At 42.4% G+C, this 16,241-nt stretch overlaps 1 protein-coding gene across 2 annotated transcripts in view; it reads left to right on the forward strand.

The window, feature by feature from the left end:
* The window catches only part of col27a1 (collagen type XXVII alpha 1 chain), a 127,538-nt gene that overhangs the window by 50,060 nt on the left and 61,237 nt on the right, over positions 1 to 16,241 (forward strand). For both annotated transcript variants that reach the window (XM_016996978.2, XM_062960436.1), the window contains 9 exons: positions 3,033 to 3,086; positions 4,747 to 4,791; positions 7,166 to 7,219; positions 7,846 to 7,890; positions 10,957 to 11,010; positions 12,322 to 12,375; positions 13,089 to 13,142; positions 14,968 to 15,021; positions 15,350 to 15,403. In XM_016996978.2, the coding sequence (XP_016852467.2) occupies positions 3,033 to 3,086; positions 4,747 to 4,791; positions 7,166 to 7,219; positions 7,846 to 7,890; positions 10,957 to 11,010; positions 12,322 to 12,375; positions 13,089 to 13,142; positions 14,968 to 15,021; positions 15,350 to 15,403 (468 nt within the window). The remainder of the gene's footprint in view (positions 1 to 3,032; positions 3,087 to 4,746; positions 4,792 to 7,165; positions 7,220 to 7,845; positions 7,891 to 10,956; positions 11,011 to 12,321; positions 12,376 to 13,088; positions 13,143 to 14,967; positions 15,022 to 15,349; positions 15,404 to 16,241) is intronic.

Consider the following 16,241-nt stretch of genomic DNA (forward strand, 5'->3'; position numbering starts at 1 on the left):
AATAATAATAATAATAATAATAATAATAATAATAAGACTAATTTTGTCAACTGCAAAAGGCCACCTTACTGGCATCATCCGAAAATATATCACTTAGTCCTAAATGCTTGGGAAGTGTTCGACTTGTGATTCTGTGATACGAAATCCAGCATATATATCTCATTTGCTGTGCCATAATAATAATAATAATAATAATAATAATAATAATAATAATAATAATATCTTTATTTCTATCCCACCTTCTGTTGGAAACAGCATCTTTCTCCAAGTCTCCACTAGTTATTTTATATTTTATATATTTTTTAATTATTTTATATAATTCAGATTGCTTACTGTATTGTATATGTGTATATTGGTATGCAGTTTTCCTTAACTCATTTTGTGGGAGGAGCTGCACACCATGTGTACAACTGTAATCACAACTGGGACTGTTCAGGACTCAAACTCCATTTTAGAAACATTTTAGACACCAGCAGAGGCAGAAGCCATTAGACTTTCTTATCTGGTATCAGCCACTGATTGAGGTTCTGGGTTTTAGCCTGCCACTTTTGGACTCTTGCTTGCTGATGTGTTCCTGCGAGTATCTCTGCAGATATTAGGAAGCTGTTTCTTGATTTAAGGCATTAGCATGCTGGCTGATATCCGAACAGAGGATGGGCTGGAGATGTCACTGCCTTGGTCCTTTCATTACAGACTGCTACTTCCCAATAGATATCAGGTGGTGCAATACTGGCTAAACAGTATAATTTCTCCAGCAGTGTTGGACATAGACATCCTGTGATAATGCGGCATGTCTCATTCAGAGCAACATCCACTGTTTTGACGTGGTGAGATGTATTCCACACTGGGCACGCATATTCAGCCATATGCTATCCTAGTCTTTCACTTGGATAGCGATATGTTTGCAACTCTATTGCAGAGTAATGTATTTGAAACTCTGTATTCACCAAATCAGGTTTGTTTGTTTATTTCAAACACTTTCACTTAGATGTACATGTTGGAAGTGTTTATAGCTATTTGAAGTCGAAGATGGAAACTCAGTAACAGTTTCTTAAAAAGGGTTTGGCTTCTTGTAACTTTTCTTTTAAAAAAAAAAATCAAGGAGGCGAAGGTTTAATTGGCTTTTTGGCAAGGATGGGAACCTATCTGAGCAAAGTGGATTCACTGGGGATGGTGCAGCTTTTGAATGCTCTAAATCTAGCTGCTCAAGTCCCAACAGTTTAAGAGGGTTATATTAGCCATTTATGAGAGTCGAAACTGAATATAATCTAAAAGCTAGAAGTCAGTCTTTTTGATTGACATTACAGGCAGCTTATATGCCAAATATCTGCTCTGTAAATGGGAAGGCTGTGTGTTGCAAGCGATCCTTATCTTCAAGGAATAAATAGAATTCAGACCAGGCCTCCTTTGCCCTGAAAATGGATCACATACTCACTCTTGCCCATCTGATTAACCAATATGGAAAAAGTTGAAAGAAAAGATCATTTGTATTGCTGCCTGTCCCGACTTCAAGGCTGCCTTTGATTCTATAGAACGAGGTGGAGAGATAAACGATACACAAGGGTTGAAAAAACTAATCTCCAGCGCAGATCATGCATTTTGGCATTCAAACACTTTTAGAAAATTGAAACTGCCTTCTCTGATCTATTGCTGAATCATATCCATGCAAAAGAAGAAAGAGCAGAATGCCAAGACGAGGAGACAGTAGTGGCAACAGCAACTTGCATTAGAGATATATAAACCTCCCTTTCCAACAGACCTCACAACCTCTGAGGATGCCTGCCACAGATGTGGGCGGAACGTCAGGAGAAAATGCTTCCAGGACATGGCCAGACAGCCCAAAAGACTCACAGCAACCCAGTTGCATTCGAGATGTAAAAATCCCAGGGGCAGACAAAGTGGGAAAAGTTAACAAAATCTACAACTCACCATAGATGGGATTGCAAAAGCACAATTATAAAAAGCTATTACCCTGCTTGTAATGTGCCACATTATCACACGATTCCCCGTTGAGTCCTAGATTTTTTTGGACAGAATCAAAGTCATTGGAGGTCCCAATTTCTCCAGGAAGACCAGGGTTTCTCAACCAAGGTTTTCTGGAATCTGGGATTCTGTGAATGGTTACTAGGTGCTCTCTGGGAGATTGTGAACATATTCAACATCCTTATTAATGACTTAGATGAAGGGTTTTTTGTGTGTGTCAAGAGCGACTTGAGAAACTAAGTTGCTTCTGGTGTGAAAGAATTGGCCGTCTGTAAGGATGTTGCCCAGGGGATGCCCAGATGTTTTGATGTTTTTACCATCCTTTTGGGAGGCTTCTTTCACGTCTCCGCATGGAGCTGGAGCTGATAGAGGGAGCTCATCCGCACTCTCCCTGGGTTGGATTTGAACCTGGCAACCTTCAGGTCAGCAACTCAACCTTGAAGTGATCAGTCCTACCAGCACAAGGGTTTAACCCACTGCACCACTGGGGGCTCCTAGATGAAGGCTTAGAAGGCATGATCGTCAAGTTTTCAGATGGGACCAAATTGGGGGGGGGGGGGGGGAGAGAGCTAAGACAACGTTATCATTGGCATATTGGAGTTCTATAACAGGTGTCGCTTTCAGTCTGCTGAGGTTATATATCTCCTCCATGTGAATGCCTCAGTCAAAAGTCAATTGGAAATTAGCTGACAAGAAAAGGGAAGGAGCTGCAATGTCCTGCTACAACATTGAACGAGTTCTGTCTGTTAATCATTTCCATATGTTGTAAATGATTAAGAGCATCTTTCTGGATTTGTCAGAGGTTTGTTTTTAAATCATCTGCTCCGGTGGGATGGATTTACAGTTTCTCTTGTTAACTGCTTTAAATATTGGGTTGAAGGAAAGCGGAAACAACAATCCTATTAATCAGCAACAATTGGCAGTTTGATGTGATGATGAGTAGGAAAGAGGCAAAAGCTTTCCAGGTCTTGTACTTAACCTCCTTTGTATCCATATCTTGTTCTGCTTTGTAACGAAGGGGTTTCCCACTCTCTCCCTCCTCTCTTCAGGGTTTTCCTGGTGATTTTGGGGAACGTGGGCCTCCCGGCATTGATGGCAACCCAGTAAGTTGGCAACAATTTAGTTATGATTGTATATCTCTGTTAGAATATCTGTTGGATGGATAGGCCCATTCAAAGCAGCCACCCTTCTCAGTTGTCATCTTTGCCAACCTTTATACAAAGTGCTAAATGCTTCCTACCACTTAGTTCTCTCAGCACTTGATGTAACTTTCTCTTGCCTTGACTTGGCACTGAGTTCGTTCAGGGGGCAGTTAATTACATTTATGGCCACATCAAGATATTTTCTGCTTCAAACAACAAACCAAAAAGGCAGATTTACTCTATCTACATACAGAAACAAAGTGGCCTGGTGTTGGACTAGTCCCAAGTCAAGGAGGCCCACTGGATCATTGAGATGGAGCGAAGCACTGACTGATCATTCAAAGGTTGAGTCTAGTGTTGTGTTCGAGTCATAAATCCGGACTCAAAAGACACACATACCTTTATAGGAAATGTACAGTTTCCACCTGGTAACACATTCTGTTGTCAGCAACTTTGCTCTGAACTTTAGTTCAAGCTATTCTCTATTTTGGATTATTTCTGTATTGGGGCGAAGTGTTAGACCGGTTCCATCCTCTAATCCTTCATACAATCTCTCTCACATATACAAACACTTCTCCAGCAAAGATAAGTCTTCAATTTTTGGGGGCAGAACTGAATGGTGAGTTGAATCTGAATCCAAAAGACCTATTCTGCCAATTTTCCTCACTCAGCCGCTTTAAACTGGGAGTAGTAGTAACTATTGAGCTCTCAAAGGACTATTGAGACCTTAAAGATAAACACGTGTGAAGGGGACCATAAGCCAGAAAGTAGTAAACTATTTCCTACGTAGCTTTGCCTCTGCATATGCCCCTCCCTTCCTGTGAGCTGGTGCCTTTCTCCAGGAAGTTCCAAAGGGAGAAGAAAGATCAGAATAAACAAGTTAGGTCATTGGTATCACTTGTGCCAAGTGGGTGTGAAAGGTGAGGAAGACCCTCAGGCACTGGTCAAATTTTAGATAAGCCAGAGGTATATAATCTTTGTTTGCTATGCACATAGTGTGACAGCCATTTGCATGGTACGGACCCACTAGAGTGGGTACCTACGGCTGTTTCGCCTTATCATTAGCTGTGATAACAATAAAAGGCTTGTTTTATTGCTCTCCTGGAATTCTCTCCTTTACTTTCCCTCCGGGCTAGTCTCTTACACTTGTACTTCAAACATGTGCATTCCATAAGATTAGAAAAATAACGAAAGTCTGAGGCCTTCCTTCCTTCCTTCCTTCCTTCCTTCCTTCCTTCCTTCCTTCCTTCCTTCCTTCCTTCCTTCCTTCCTTCCTTCCCTGTCCTCAACTTTCCTCCAGCGTTCTCTTCCTGCTAAAACTGCACAGTGAAATCCTCTCCTATCCGTCCATTCCTGGGAGAGGAAACGGGTCTCGCCTGGACTTAAACTGCAAGAGGAGAACAAGCAGGCCCTGTGTCTGAAGGAACCCCTGCCCGCCTTTCATTAACATGCCTGCAAAAGATGGAAGTAGAGATTGCCTGGGCAAAGGAGGGGGCACTCTCTCCCCCCCTCCCTCCCTCCTTCGCCTTCCCTTCAGCTCTGCCACACTGAGGCACTTTTGACTCTCCGTTTGTCAACAAAGAAAGGGCCATAACCGTGCTGAACTTTCTCTTTCTTTTAGGGAGACGTGGGCGTCCTAGGCCCTCCTGGAGTTCATGGACTCATTGTAAGTATGGTGCAGGCAGGAGGGCTTTTTCTGCTTCTTCTTTACATCTTGGAGGGCAGTGTGTATGTTCTCTTGGAGTTTTTTCTCAACTCTTTCTGGGACTTGCAGTTAGAGCCATGCAGGAATTGCATGCCTTTATTTTGTTTGGAATGGAGAATGGATGCGAAGAATGGATGCAGGAGTGTGAAAGTCGCCGTATTTCCAGAGAGGCCAAAACAATCGTAAAGAATTACCGTATAGGATCAGCCGACCCGAATATAAGCCGAGGCACCTAATTTTACCACAAAAAACTGGGAAAACATTGACTGCAGTATAAGCCAAGGGTGGTAAAGTTCAGAAATAAAAATAGATACCATTAAAATTACATTAATTGAGGCATCAGTAGGTTAAATGTTTTTGAATATATACATCAAGCTCAAATAATTCTCATCTTCTTCAATGTAAATATGCTTATGTATCCCTTTAATAATAATAGAGTAAAATAATACATGTAATATAATAATACATGTAATAATAATAAATACAGGAAAATAATACATGTAATAATAGAGTAAAATAATAAATGCAATAATAATACTAGAGAAGTGCACTTGGAAAGGACCAGGCGCAGAGCTTTTTCTATTTCTGCCCCTGCCTTATGGAATGCCTTGCCGCCCTATATGAGAGCCATGCGTGAGTTAGGGCCTTTTACCCTAGCACTCAAGACCTGGCTCTTTACTAGAGCTTTTAATCTATGTTAATTTTATCAATATTTGTATGTATATATTTTTATCCTTTACAATTTTATCTTGTAAATCACCTAGAGCATCGTGGATGGAGGGCGATTAATAAGTAATTAAATGATGATGATGATGATGATGATAATAATGAGTGAAATAATAAATATATTAATAATAATAAAAAATAGAGTAAAATAAATGTAATAGTAGCAACAATAATAGAGAAAAATAATAAATGTACCATATATTCTCGAGTATAGGCTGACCCAAATATAAGCCAACCAGGACCCTCAGTCGAGTATAAGCTGAGGAGGCTTTTCCAGTCTTAAAAAAAGGGCTGAAAAACTAGGCTTATACTCGATTATATACAGTACTTTTCCCAGGAGGAAGGTTTTTTTTATAGATTGGGAGTGAGTTGCAACTATATCTGAGTAAAAGGCCTTTTATGTGCCTGTCCACAGGGACAGGTGAACATATTTGGCTGCCTGAATAACAATGCTGAATGGGTTGTCGAAGGCTTTCATGGCTGGGTTGCTGTGAGTTTTCTGGGCTGTATGGCCATGTTCCAGAAGCATTATTTCCTGTGGGCAAAACGTCAGGAGAGAATTCTTCTGGAACATGGCATACAGCCCGGAAAACTCACAGCAACCCAATAATGAATGGACTCTGTGGAACTATGGGTTTGACTCACTATAACAGTGGTTCTCATCCTGTGGGTCTCCAGATGTTTTGACCTTCAACTCCTGGTAAACTGGCTGGGATTTCTGGGAGTTGTAGGCCAAAACCCCGGGGACCCACAGGTTGAGAACCATTGCACTACAAGGTAGTTTCAGGTGCTCATGACTCCCTGACTTGCAAACTCCATGGCTGCTCGTGCCCATTTCCTCCTTTTGAATCTGGGTACCTTAAGGACCACAGCTCCTCGCTGTCTCTTTCCACGCTGGCACCGGGCATTCGTCCATCAATGGCCAGAACTAGATCAATGAGCTCGCTAGGTTTGTGTGGGCTGGCTTATCCGGGCCAGTTTCATGAAGCGAGCCCTTTCTCCCACGTCGTGAAAAAGAGATCTGTTCCTCCTACAAAGCCGTAGCTTGGTGCTGGCCTCCTAAGCCACCCATTAGAGAAATATACCTTTAGCAAAACCAGCCAGCCTCGTGCTTGTTTATCCAAGACAGTTGAGCACTCAAGGCCAGCCTGGAGATAGCCCACTCCCTTCTGGAGTCAGCAGGATCAAAACCATCACTATCAACATCAATCTGTTGGGCTCTGGGACCTTTTTTGGGCAGGTCACAAACTGATAGGGAGATTAGGGATGGGCCACTCTATTTGTTTGGCATTTTGCCCCATTGCATTTTATTTTCTGAAATTTCAAGACCCCCCTCCTCCCATTTTATGGGGCCTGGGAGGTTGCAGATGCTGCCAAAATCTATTTGAAAGCTCAATCCTATAGGCAGCCAAAGAAAGGATAAATATCTCAGTTTTGCTTTTCTCCCATTTTCCTTTGTTTGGTGCCTTTCACACTACATGATGGTTCCACTTGAATCGCAGTGGTCGCACCACATGCAATGTATAGTTTGATGGGTCACTAAGGTTCATTCCATTTGGATTGATCTTGACTTCTTCCTCTTCTTTATCTTCTCTCTCTATCCAACCAGGGTGACATGGGTGCCATTGGACCAATGGGCTTTCCAGGACCAAAAGGATTGAAGGTGAGAAGGCTTCTGATTGGTAGAGGCTGCTGATTTGTTATGGGGAATATATGTTTTGCATTTAGAAAGTTCAATATCCTCATAGGAGGCAATGCCAAGGATATTATAATAATAATAATAATAATAATAATAATAATAATAATAATAATAATAATAATACTTTATTTATATACCGCCCTATCTCCCGGATGGGACTCAGGGCGGTTTACAGTCATAAAAGCAACACAACATTACATAATGACATAACACACATTATTAAACAAGGTAAAATAATACAATTATAACAATAAATCACACTTACATGACCAGATCAAGGGGGCGGGAACCATAAACCCAATATATTAAAATGTATCATTTTAGGCTAGGGAAATCTTGTGCAATATAAACTGGCATTATCAGTTAAAATCCTTGGCATTGTCTCCTATCTCCTATAGTTGAGGAAGTGGGGACAGAGCCATTGAAAGAGGAGGCATTTTTGGCTGAGATGGGTGACAAATATTTGCCCATGCTTGTGCTAGAAAGTTCCTAGCCCCACCCTCCTTCAGGCTGTGTACCTAGTGGTTATAATAATTGGAAATAACATAATGCTGGTTTCTCCCCCCTTCTTCCCCCCCCCCCCAAACTAGGGACTGATGGGAAATCCTGGAGAACACGGACTGAAAGGTGATAAGGTGATCTGAATATTCCCTTATTGCACTGTTGTTACTTCTTTGCATGCGATTCCCATTATCTTCACATTGCTGCCCCTTGTCATTGCTTCCATTGTTCGCGGCTTCGAATTGCCAACCTTCCAGTCAGCAGATTTTCCACAGCTAGACATTTAGCCCACTGTGCTACCATGGCCCCAAATAGTTGGTTTGGCATAGAACGGGGTGAGAACCCTCTTTCATCTATATTTATTTTGCCACAGCAACGCGTGGCCGGGCACAGCTAGTATCCCTCTAAAAATGTTGGTGAAATAATAATCCATCCTGTTCCAGAAAATGGTGCTGAATTGAACTGCAGTTATGTGAGACATACAATTCAGCGCCTTGTATAGCTCCTTTCAGGTTCAGACTGAAACTAGAAGTGGATTCACTGCCTTGCCACTGCCAGAATCCTCTTTGTCCTGGATTTCCAACCTGAGGAATACCAACTTTGCCAACGCCAGATTATAACAAGTTTTCCAAATGCAGGAAAGCATTCAAAACTGATCATGGAAAGTCCTGCCATTGCCTTAAGTGGTGGATGCTGGGGAACAGCAAGGATGCATTTGGAAAGATAGAGAGAAAAAGAATGATGTACATCTCCCACACAATGTACCTTCAAACCCCTAAGATAGCCTACTTCCTCCAGGCATGCAGAATGATTCTTTCAAACCACTAGCATGGCAAAAAAGATTCAGCTGCCAACACATTTGGCTTTTTTGGCATGGAATTGGATTGCAGTGGCTGGGGCAGTGCCATCCTTTTCACCCCCAGAGGTGCTTGCAATGCTGGTTCAGTGGGAGGAATGCCATGGTGATCCGACTTTCCTGTTCCTCTGCTTGCCGGGAGGCAGCAACGCTTTCCGAATTATTAATTCAAATCAGATGAGAGCAGGACCTAACATATTCCATCTGCTGCTTTCCTGCTGACTTGCAAAGGTCTAAGACTGAGAGAGAAAGAGGGAGAAGGAATTCTGGGTTTTCAGGGCATCCCACATCCTGCTTGGCACAGGCCGATGTCTCTCGCCTCCTTCGCTGTCGGTGTCTCTGTGCTGAGATCTGCAGGCAGGGAATCTTCCCTCTGGATTTCAACTTGCCATGTTCAGGGGGGACTCCTGTTAGATTGAGCCTGATCAGTGTGTTTGGAGGCCCTGAAGTAATTCCTAACATAAGGCCCGTTCCATGCCCACGTGCATGTGAGCTGCTCTAAAGGCAGTAGCTTAGATATTCAATGCATGAATAAAATGCAAAGTGCTGTCAGTGGCAGCATATGAGGGTTATCCAGAAAGTAGATTACTTTTTGGAATTAAAAATGAACAAAGCATAGGAGAAAACATTTACCATATGCAGTTGAAAGCCACACTCAAATACCACTTCTCAACATAGTCGCCATTCAAATCTAGGCACTTCTCATAGCGAGGAATGAGCTTGGCAACTCCTTCCCCACAAAACTCTGCCGCTTGCGTCCTCAACCAGCTGGTCACCCCTGTCTGCAGCTGCGCATCGTTGCCAAAACGCTGCGTTAAGGACGCAAGCGGCAGAGTTTTGTGGGCGAGGAGTTGCCAAGCTCATTCCTTGCTATGAGAAGTGCCTAGATTTGAATGGCGACTATGTTGAGAAGTGGTATTTGGGTGTGGCTTTCAACTGCATATGGTAAAGGTTTTCTCCTATGCTTTGTTCATTTTTAATTCCAAAACGTAATCTACTTTCTGGATAACCCTTGTATAAATCAGGCATGTTGAAACCACTTTCAGCAACTTTGGTGATCTGATCTCATGCATTTTATTTCTCAAATAACATGCAGCGCTTGGCATCTTGGAAATGACATGTGCAAACCTAAGTCCATCTTAGACCTCTGTCTGTCTTTTGTGAGTCGTTGTCGAGACTGGTTTTCCCTTCCACCCCTTGCAATGACCAAACCACACAAGGCTTTTCAGAACTCATACTTTTGCTGTGTTTGCCCTCCAAAGAGCCACGTCATAGCTGGTGATCAGTATGAAGGATCTGGACAAGCTCTTTCCTCCACATTGTATGAGCTTTGTCCTTCCGTTTGCACACCGGTGTATCCGTTGGACACCTTGTGAAATCCCATTATCAAATACTTCTGGTCGGCCTTATTCAGTTGACCAGGGTGACATTATTGACAGGTATCAATAGTGGCTAGTTTTATGAGGTCATCAAAAATATAATGCTTCCTTCACCCCAGAACTGAGGTGATCAAGGAATGCTAATAAACACAATATAGAACCACTAATATGGATATTCCTTCAGCTGTTTACATTTTTGGGGGTAAATCATTTTGAGAGCATTGCCTAACTCTTTCCAAATGTCTTCTTTTCTTCCTCCGCTTGCTTGTTACCCATTTTCTCTCCGGTTGTGCTCCCCAAGAGGACAGCAAAGCCTCTTCTTCTTCTGTTCTTGATTAACAGCAGTTTTTTATGCCACTGGAACCCGAGAAGCTTTGGCCAATTTTTACTGTGGTTGGTGTCAAGCAAACGAATGTCAAACTGCAATTCAAATGTGGATGTACAGGCCACAAATAGGAAAACTACATCTTTGTGGTGCAACTCCCCAAATTCCATCCCAGGGATTCCAGGGATTGTCGTCTGCAGTCTAACTTTTCTAACCTCTGCTTCAGACATGCCCAATATATTCCATTTGCAGAGCCTTGAACAAATCTATATCCCCTTTTCCATTTAAAATGTTAGAATTAGCTCACTGGCTAGGAAATTCTCCTCCAGGCACTTTATGGGGGAAAAGGAGCAAGACTTGTCTTCAACTCCCAGTCACTCATATGCTTAAAGTAGGATTATTGATCTTTGCCTGTTTTATTCTCCAACTAGCTTGGATACTTGGTTATTTGAAAGTCAGTTTTTTAATTGTACAAAATGCTTAAGATTGTGGATCTTTTGCTACCAGTTCTGTCTTGAAAACGGCTTTAAAAATGACATTTCCCCTGTGCTGTCAAATTGAATCATGTCCATCGACTAGGGCATAGGTTTTGCCCATTATCTGATGCCTGTTGTAACTTACTTTGCTGATGTGTATTCAGGGTGAGCAGGGCATGCCGGGGATTCCAGGAGATGCTGGATTCCAAGGAGACAAGGTAAATGCTGTTTTGGTTCCTCTTTGTTGTTTACTACCAGTCAAGTTGGCTCTGATTTGTGTTGACAATATGAATGGGAGACCTCCATGTCACCTTATCGCCCATGGTCTTGCATATCCAGAACCTTGGCTTCCTTAATGGAATTTATCAATCAGAATCAAATTGAATAATAATAATAATAATAATAATAATAATAATAATAATAATAATAATACAGTCCTAAATGCTTGGGAAGTGTTCGACTTGTGATTTTGTGATACAAAATCCAGCATATCTCTCTCGCTTGCTGTGTCAATAATAATAATAATATTAATAATAATAATAATAATAATAATAATAATGGTCCCGGTGGTGATGGGCACACTGGGTGCTATGCCAAAAGATCTCAGCCGGCATTTGGAAACAATAGACATTGACAAAATTACGATCTGCCAACTGCAAAAGGCCACCCTATATAAATCATTAAAACATTAAAATGCTGCAAATATCAATGTCAGGATATGCCCTTCAAATACTACATATTTCATGGATTAGCACCAACATAATTAAAAACAAGATAAAACCAAGTAAGTACAGCATTATTAAAACCCAAGCAGGGAACACATTGGATATAAAAAACCACTATTAGTTAAATGTTTTAATGTTTTAATGATTTATATAGGGTTTTAATGGCATGTTTTATATTGTATTTGATGGTCTGGCTTTTGTGTATTTGTTTGTTTGTCTTGCATGCGAAAGACCTATGGTCTAAGCATTAAATAAATTTGGCATTTTGGCAAAAGGCCACCCTATTGGGATCTGCCTGCATCATCCGAAAATACATCACACAGTCCTAGACACTTGTGAAGTGTTCGACTTGTGATTTTGTGATATGAAATCCAGCATATCTATCTTGTTTGCTGTGTCATAATAAAATAATAATAATAATAAATCTTTATGTATATCCCGATTTTCTCCCTCACGGGACCCAAAGCAGATTACAACATATTAAAATCACATAGTGCAAGGTTTCTGAAGGCCACCTAGTGGCTGTTTTAGACATTTACACAAATCTGTTGTGCAGCATTTACAGTGGAAGCTGCAGAAGATGCTTCGGTTGTCCTTCATAAAACAAAAAGTTGGCCTGTTTAGCAAGCCTTACAAATGCTAATTCATTATAAGTAAATGTTTGATTTTATATACTTATATAACCGAGGTCACGTAAACAATTCTCGGGCCAAAAGGGATCTCAAGTAGAAAAAGTTTAAGCAGCTGTCCAATCAAATTTCCCATCTCAGGCTCTCCTCTTACCACGTCTGCCTTGTCTTTCAGGGTAGCCAAGGTTTGCCTGGGATGCCAGGTGCCCGGGGAAAACCAGGTCCGCCTGTAAGTAACATCCTTCCTCTTTCTACCAATGGTCAGGGTTAACTTTCAGAGCCACCTCCCTCACAGGGTTCTTGTAAACTTGAAATGATGGTGATGGCAAGTACAAGCAAGGGATAAGAAATAGAGATGATGTTGGTGTCAAAGACAAACTTTTTCAGTCTAATAGACCAACTTTCAGAAGTTCTAATGCGATACCAATTCTGCCCTGTGGATTTTGAGGGTTGCATATAACTGGAGAGAGACTGATACACCCATCATGTCTTGATAGCCCAAGAGATGAGGATAGCTGATGCATAGATCTATGGCTAAGCTACATTGGCACCAAGCTGGCAAATACCTGTATATTTTTATTTTATTTTAAGTGTACTAGATGTATGTTGTATTTCATGTTTGTATTGTCTGTGCTTGATAAGGCCAACTGGCTAATCAATAAATTGTTGTTGTTGTTGTTGTTGTTGATAGCCCATGCATCATCGTTTGGTTACGTTCTGCCTAAGCCTTCAGATGGCAGGTTGCGTTTGATATAACGTATCTGCTCATGTGGCAAAGCAGGTGGAAAGCTGCTGTCCCTGGTGTATTTGATGTCTTGATTCAGGAATCTCTTTTATATTTCTGCAAAATTGGTTTCAGTCCAGGGAGGTCTCCACTGTTTTCTTACGTGATGCAGGGCACGCAGGGCTGTCTCATGCTTCTTATTATTTGATTTTCTGCAGGGAAGTGCCGGCGACAAAGGTGCAGTTGGAATTCCAGGACCACCTGGCCCTGAGGTACGTTCTGGATGAGAGACGGCTTGGTTTGCTTTTAAGCCCTCTTCTGCCCAAAGCAGGACTTTCTGCTTTACCCCCAGAGTAAAAAAAATGCTTGGAAAAATCATTGATGGCCTTCTAAAGATAAAGGAATGCCACCTTCAGTAATCGAGGCTGTATCAAATCAGGACACGGTACAAACGGTGTGGACTTCACCTCCCAGAATCACTCACCATTGGCCATGCTGCCTTGAAAATCTGAAGTCCCAAAGAACTAGAGGTCTGACAATTGAGAGCCCCTGGATTGGATGAAACTTTGGTCCAATCTACTCATGCTCATCTTACGTTATCCTAGTAAAGGAAAGAAAGATGTATTCTTGGGGAATGGCTTGCAGGGTTGGCTGACATCATCTTTCCCCTTTCTTGTCAGTGTTCTGGCATTTTGCTAGGTCTGGAACAACTCTCTGTTGAGTTGTATCGCCTAGTAATCGGGCTTCTTTGTTAGCATTGGACCGGACTGTGGCTTTCTTTGTTTTTGAATGGATGGTGGGCGGAAAAGCGTCGGCGTTCCACGTCAGGCCGCCTCCAGCTAATGAGCGTGTCATCACCTTTCCTTTCTGTCCCGCCAAGTCCCATTTCCCTTTTGTCAAGCTCGGCAAGGTCTTGATTTATTTCTTCAAGAGAATGCCACTAATGCTGCTGACTCAAAATTGAAGAAGTTTTGAACAGGGGCCTTTCTTATGAACTGTGAATGGCAGGGAAGTATTTGCTGATGTAAGAGATTTCAGGCTTAGATGGAAAGGGAGAGTGATAGGCAGTATGCTCAAGTCATCCTTCATGCATAGTTGTACCTTGGGCTGCCTCGGCGCGATTACCTTGGCGCGACTACCTCCTTCAATTCCCATTAAGCCCCTCTGTATTATGTGTATCACAATGGGCATAAATTCCTCCCTTGCCGAATGAATGGCATGATTTATTTATTTATTTAGTTATTTACAGCATTTATATTCCGCCCTTCTCACCCCGAAGGGGACTCAGGGCGGATCACATTACACATATAGGCAAACATTCAATGCCTTTTAACATAGAACAAAGACAAACAAACATAGGCTCCGAGCAGGCCTCGAACTCATGACCTCCTGGTCAGAGTAATTCATTGCAGTGATTGATTGCAGCTGCTCTCCAGCCTGCACCACAGCCCGAGCCCAGATTCCCCAACAACGGGGCCAGTTAATCACTTCCCAACAAAGGATTCCCCCAGGCAGGAGGCAGCCAAGCTTTGAAGCGGTAAGGCTATTCAGTGCTAATCAAGGTGATCAATTGCAACATTCACACTTGCCTCAAACAGACAGGAGTTCTTTCTCCCACCCTGGACATCATTCCACAGATATATAAACTCCTCTTCCCTAGTTTCCAACAGATCTCACAACTTCTGGGGATGCCTGCCATAGATGTGGGTGAAACATCAGGAGAGAATGCTTCTGGAACATGGCCAGACAGCCCGGAAAGCTCACAGCAACCCAGTACTGGCTGAGTTTGGAATTGAGATCTTATGTTAGCAGAGAAAATGCTGCTGTTTGTTAAATTTGGTTCCAGTATAGTCTTGATTGAGTTTAGGCTTGAGGTTCGGTTTGGGTTGAAAGTGGCACTTGCTTCATATGGAATTAAAATTGGCTCAAAGAGGAGCCTTGATGCAAATTAAAACCTGGTCGTTTCATTGTGAAAAAAAAGCTTTCTCCAAACCACCTTCAGATGTTGTGATGCAGGCCAGCAACAAAGACCTGGCAGATGAGACTTTGACTTGGGAACGTGGTCACTTCACATCTTTTCTGCTTGGCACTCTTTAGGGCTTTCCAGGAGACATTGGCCCACCAGGACAAAACGGCCCCGAAGGCATTAAGGTGAGTGACACTGAAAAACCAGACTTTGTGCTGGGTTGCCAAGAGTGAAATGCTGGAGATCCCGGTGGATCGTTCTAGCCAGAGCTCTGGTTTTGAGGACTTGTTTGTATTGAGATGGCTCCAAGAGCTGGCGTCGATTTTCTTTTCCTCTCCAACAGCCCCCCCCCCCCCCCCCGCCTCCCCACGATTGGTTCTACAACAAAATTGACTTTGGATGCCTTCCCATGGCAGCACGCGTTGGCAAGCAACTTCCACTCTATCTTTCAATGGGACCTCAATAATTGTCCTGTTTTCTTTACTGAGTCTTTCTCTGTCCCATCTCTTGCAGGGAAAACCAGGGGCTCGAGGGGCACCTGGCCCCCCAGGACGACCTGGCCAAGAGGTAGGTGCTGAGTCTAGGATTCTACACTCTTTCCATAAAGTCTTGATTCAAGCAAGTCCCTTTAATTCGACAGAATTATTGAGGTGGGAGGTCCTGTCGCTCTCCAGATGTTGCTGTACTTAAGCTCCCATCAGCTCTCAGTCTTAGTCGCAAGGGCCACTGGGACCAACAACATCTGGAGGGTTGCAAGTGGACCAGCCAGATGTGGCAATTCTTGGACCATTGTCGACATCCAGATGCAAAAGCACCACGGCAGAAGGCTGCCCACTTCTCCTTAAAGACCTTTTGCAAAAGAGAGCCAAGCAACTTCCTCAGAAATGTTGTTCTTTAGTCTTTTTTTCCTCCAAACTAAACAGTGACAAGTGCAGAACTATTGCTTGTCTTCACTCAGCCTAGATCAGGATGTTTTCGGTGCCATTGCATACCCTCCAACTGTCCCAGTTGGGCAAGGATAATCCCAATTAATCCTCTTTAGTCCCACTTTTATTATGTCCTGGTTTCTCTGTTCCTCCTACTCTCCCTTTTTGTCCTTAGTCTACCTCAGTTGCTGCAAGCTGATTAAAACAGCTTGGGAGGAGAAAATGATGGCAGGAGTCACCATCATCATCGTAATAATAGTAATAATAATAATAATAATAATAATAATAATAATAATAATAATAATAATACTTTATTTATATACCACCCTATCTCCTCAGGGGGCTCAGGGCGGTTTCCAACACGATAAAAACAATACAATCTATATATATAAAAGAGGGATGGCATCAGGGCAGCGGACAAAACAACAAAACTACAGGCCCCCCAACCTCAAAATTTGACAACACAACCCATCATTCAC

Source organism: Anolis carolinensis, unplaced genomic scaffold (genome assembly GCF_035594765.1).
Source record: "Anolis carolinensis isolate JA03-04 unplaced genomic scaffold, rAnoCar3.1.pri scaffold_7, whole genome shotgun sequence".
In the NCBI taxonomy this organism is placed as follows: domain Eukaryota; kingdom Metazoa; phylum Chordata; class Lepidosauria; order Squamata; family Dactyloidae; genus Anolis; species Anolis carolinensis.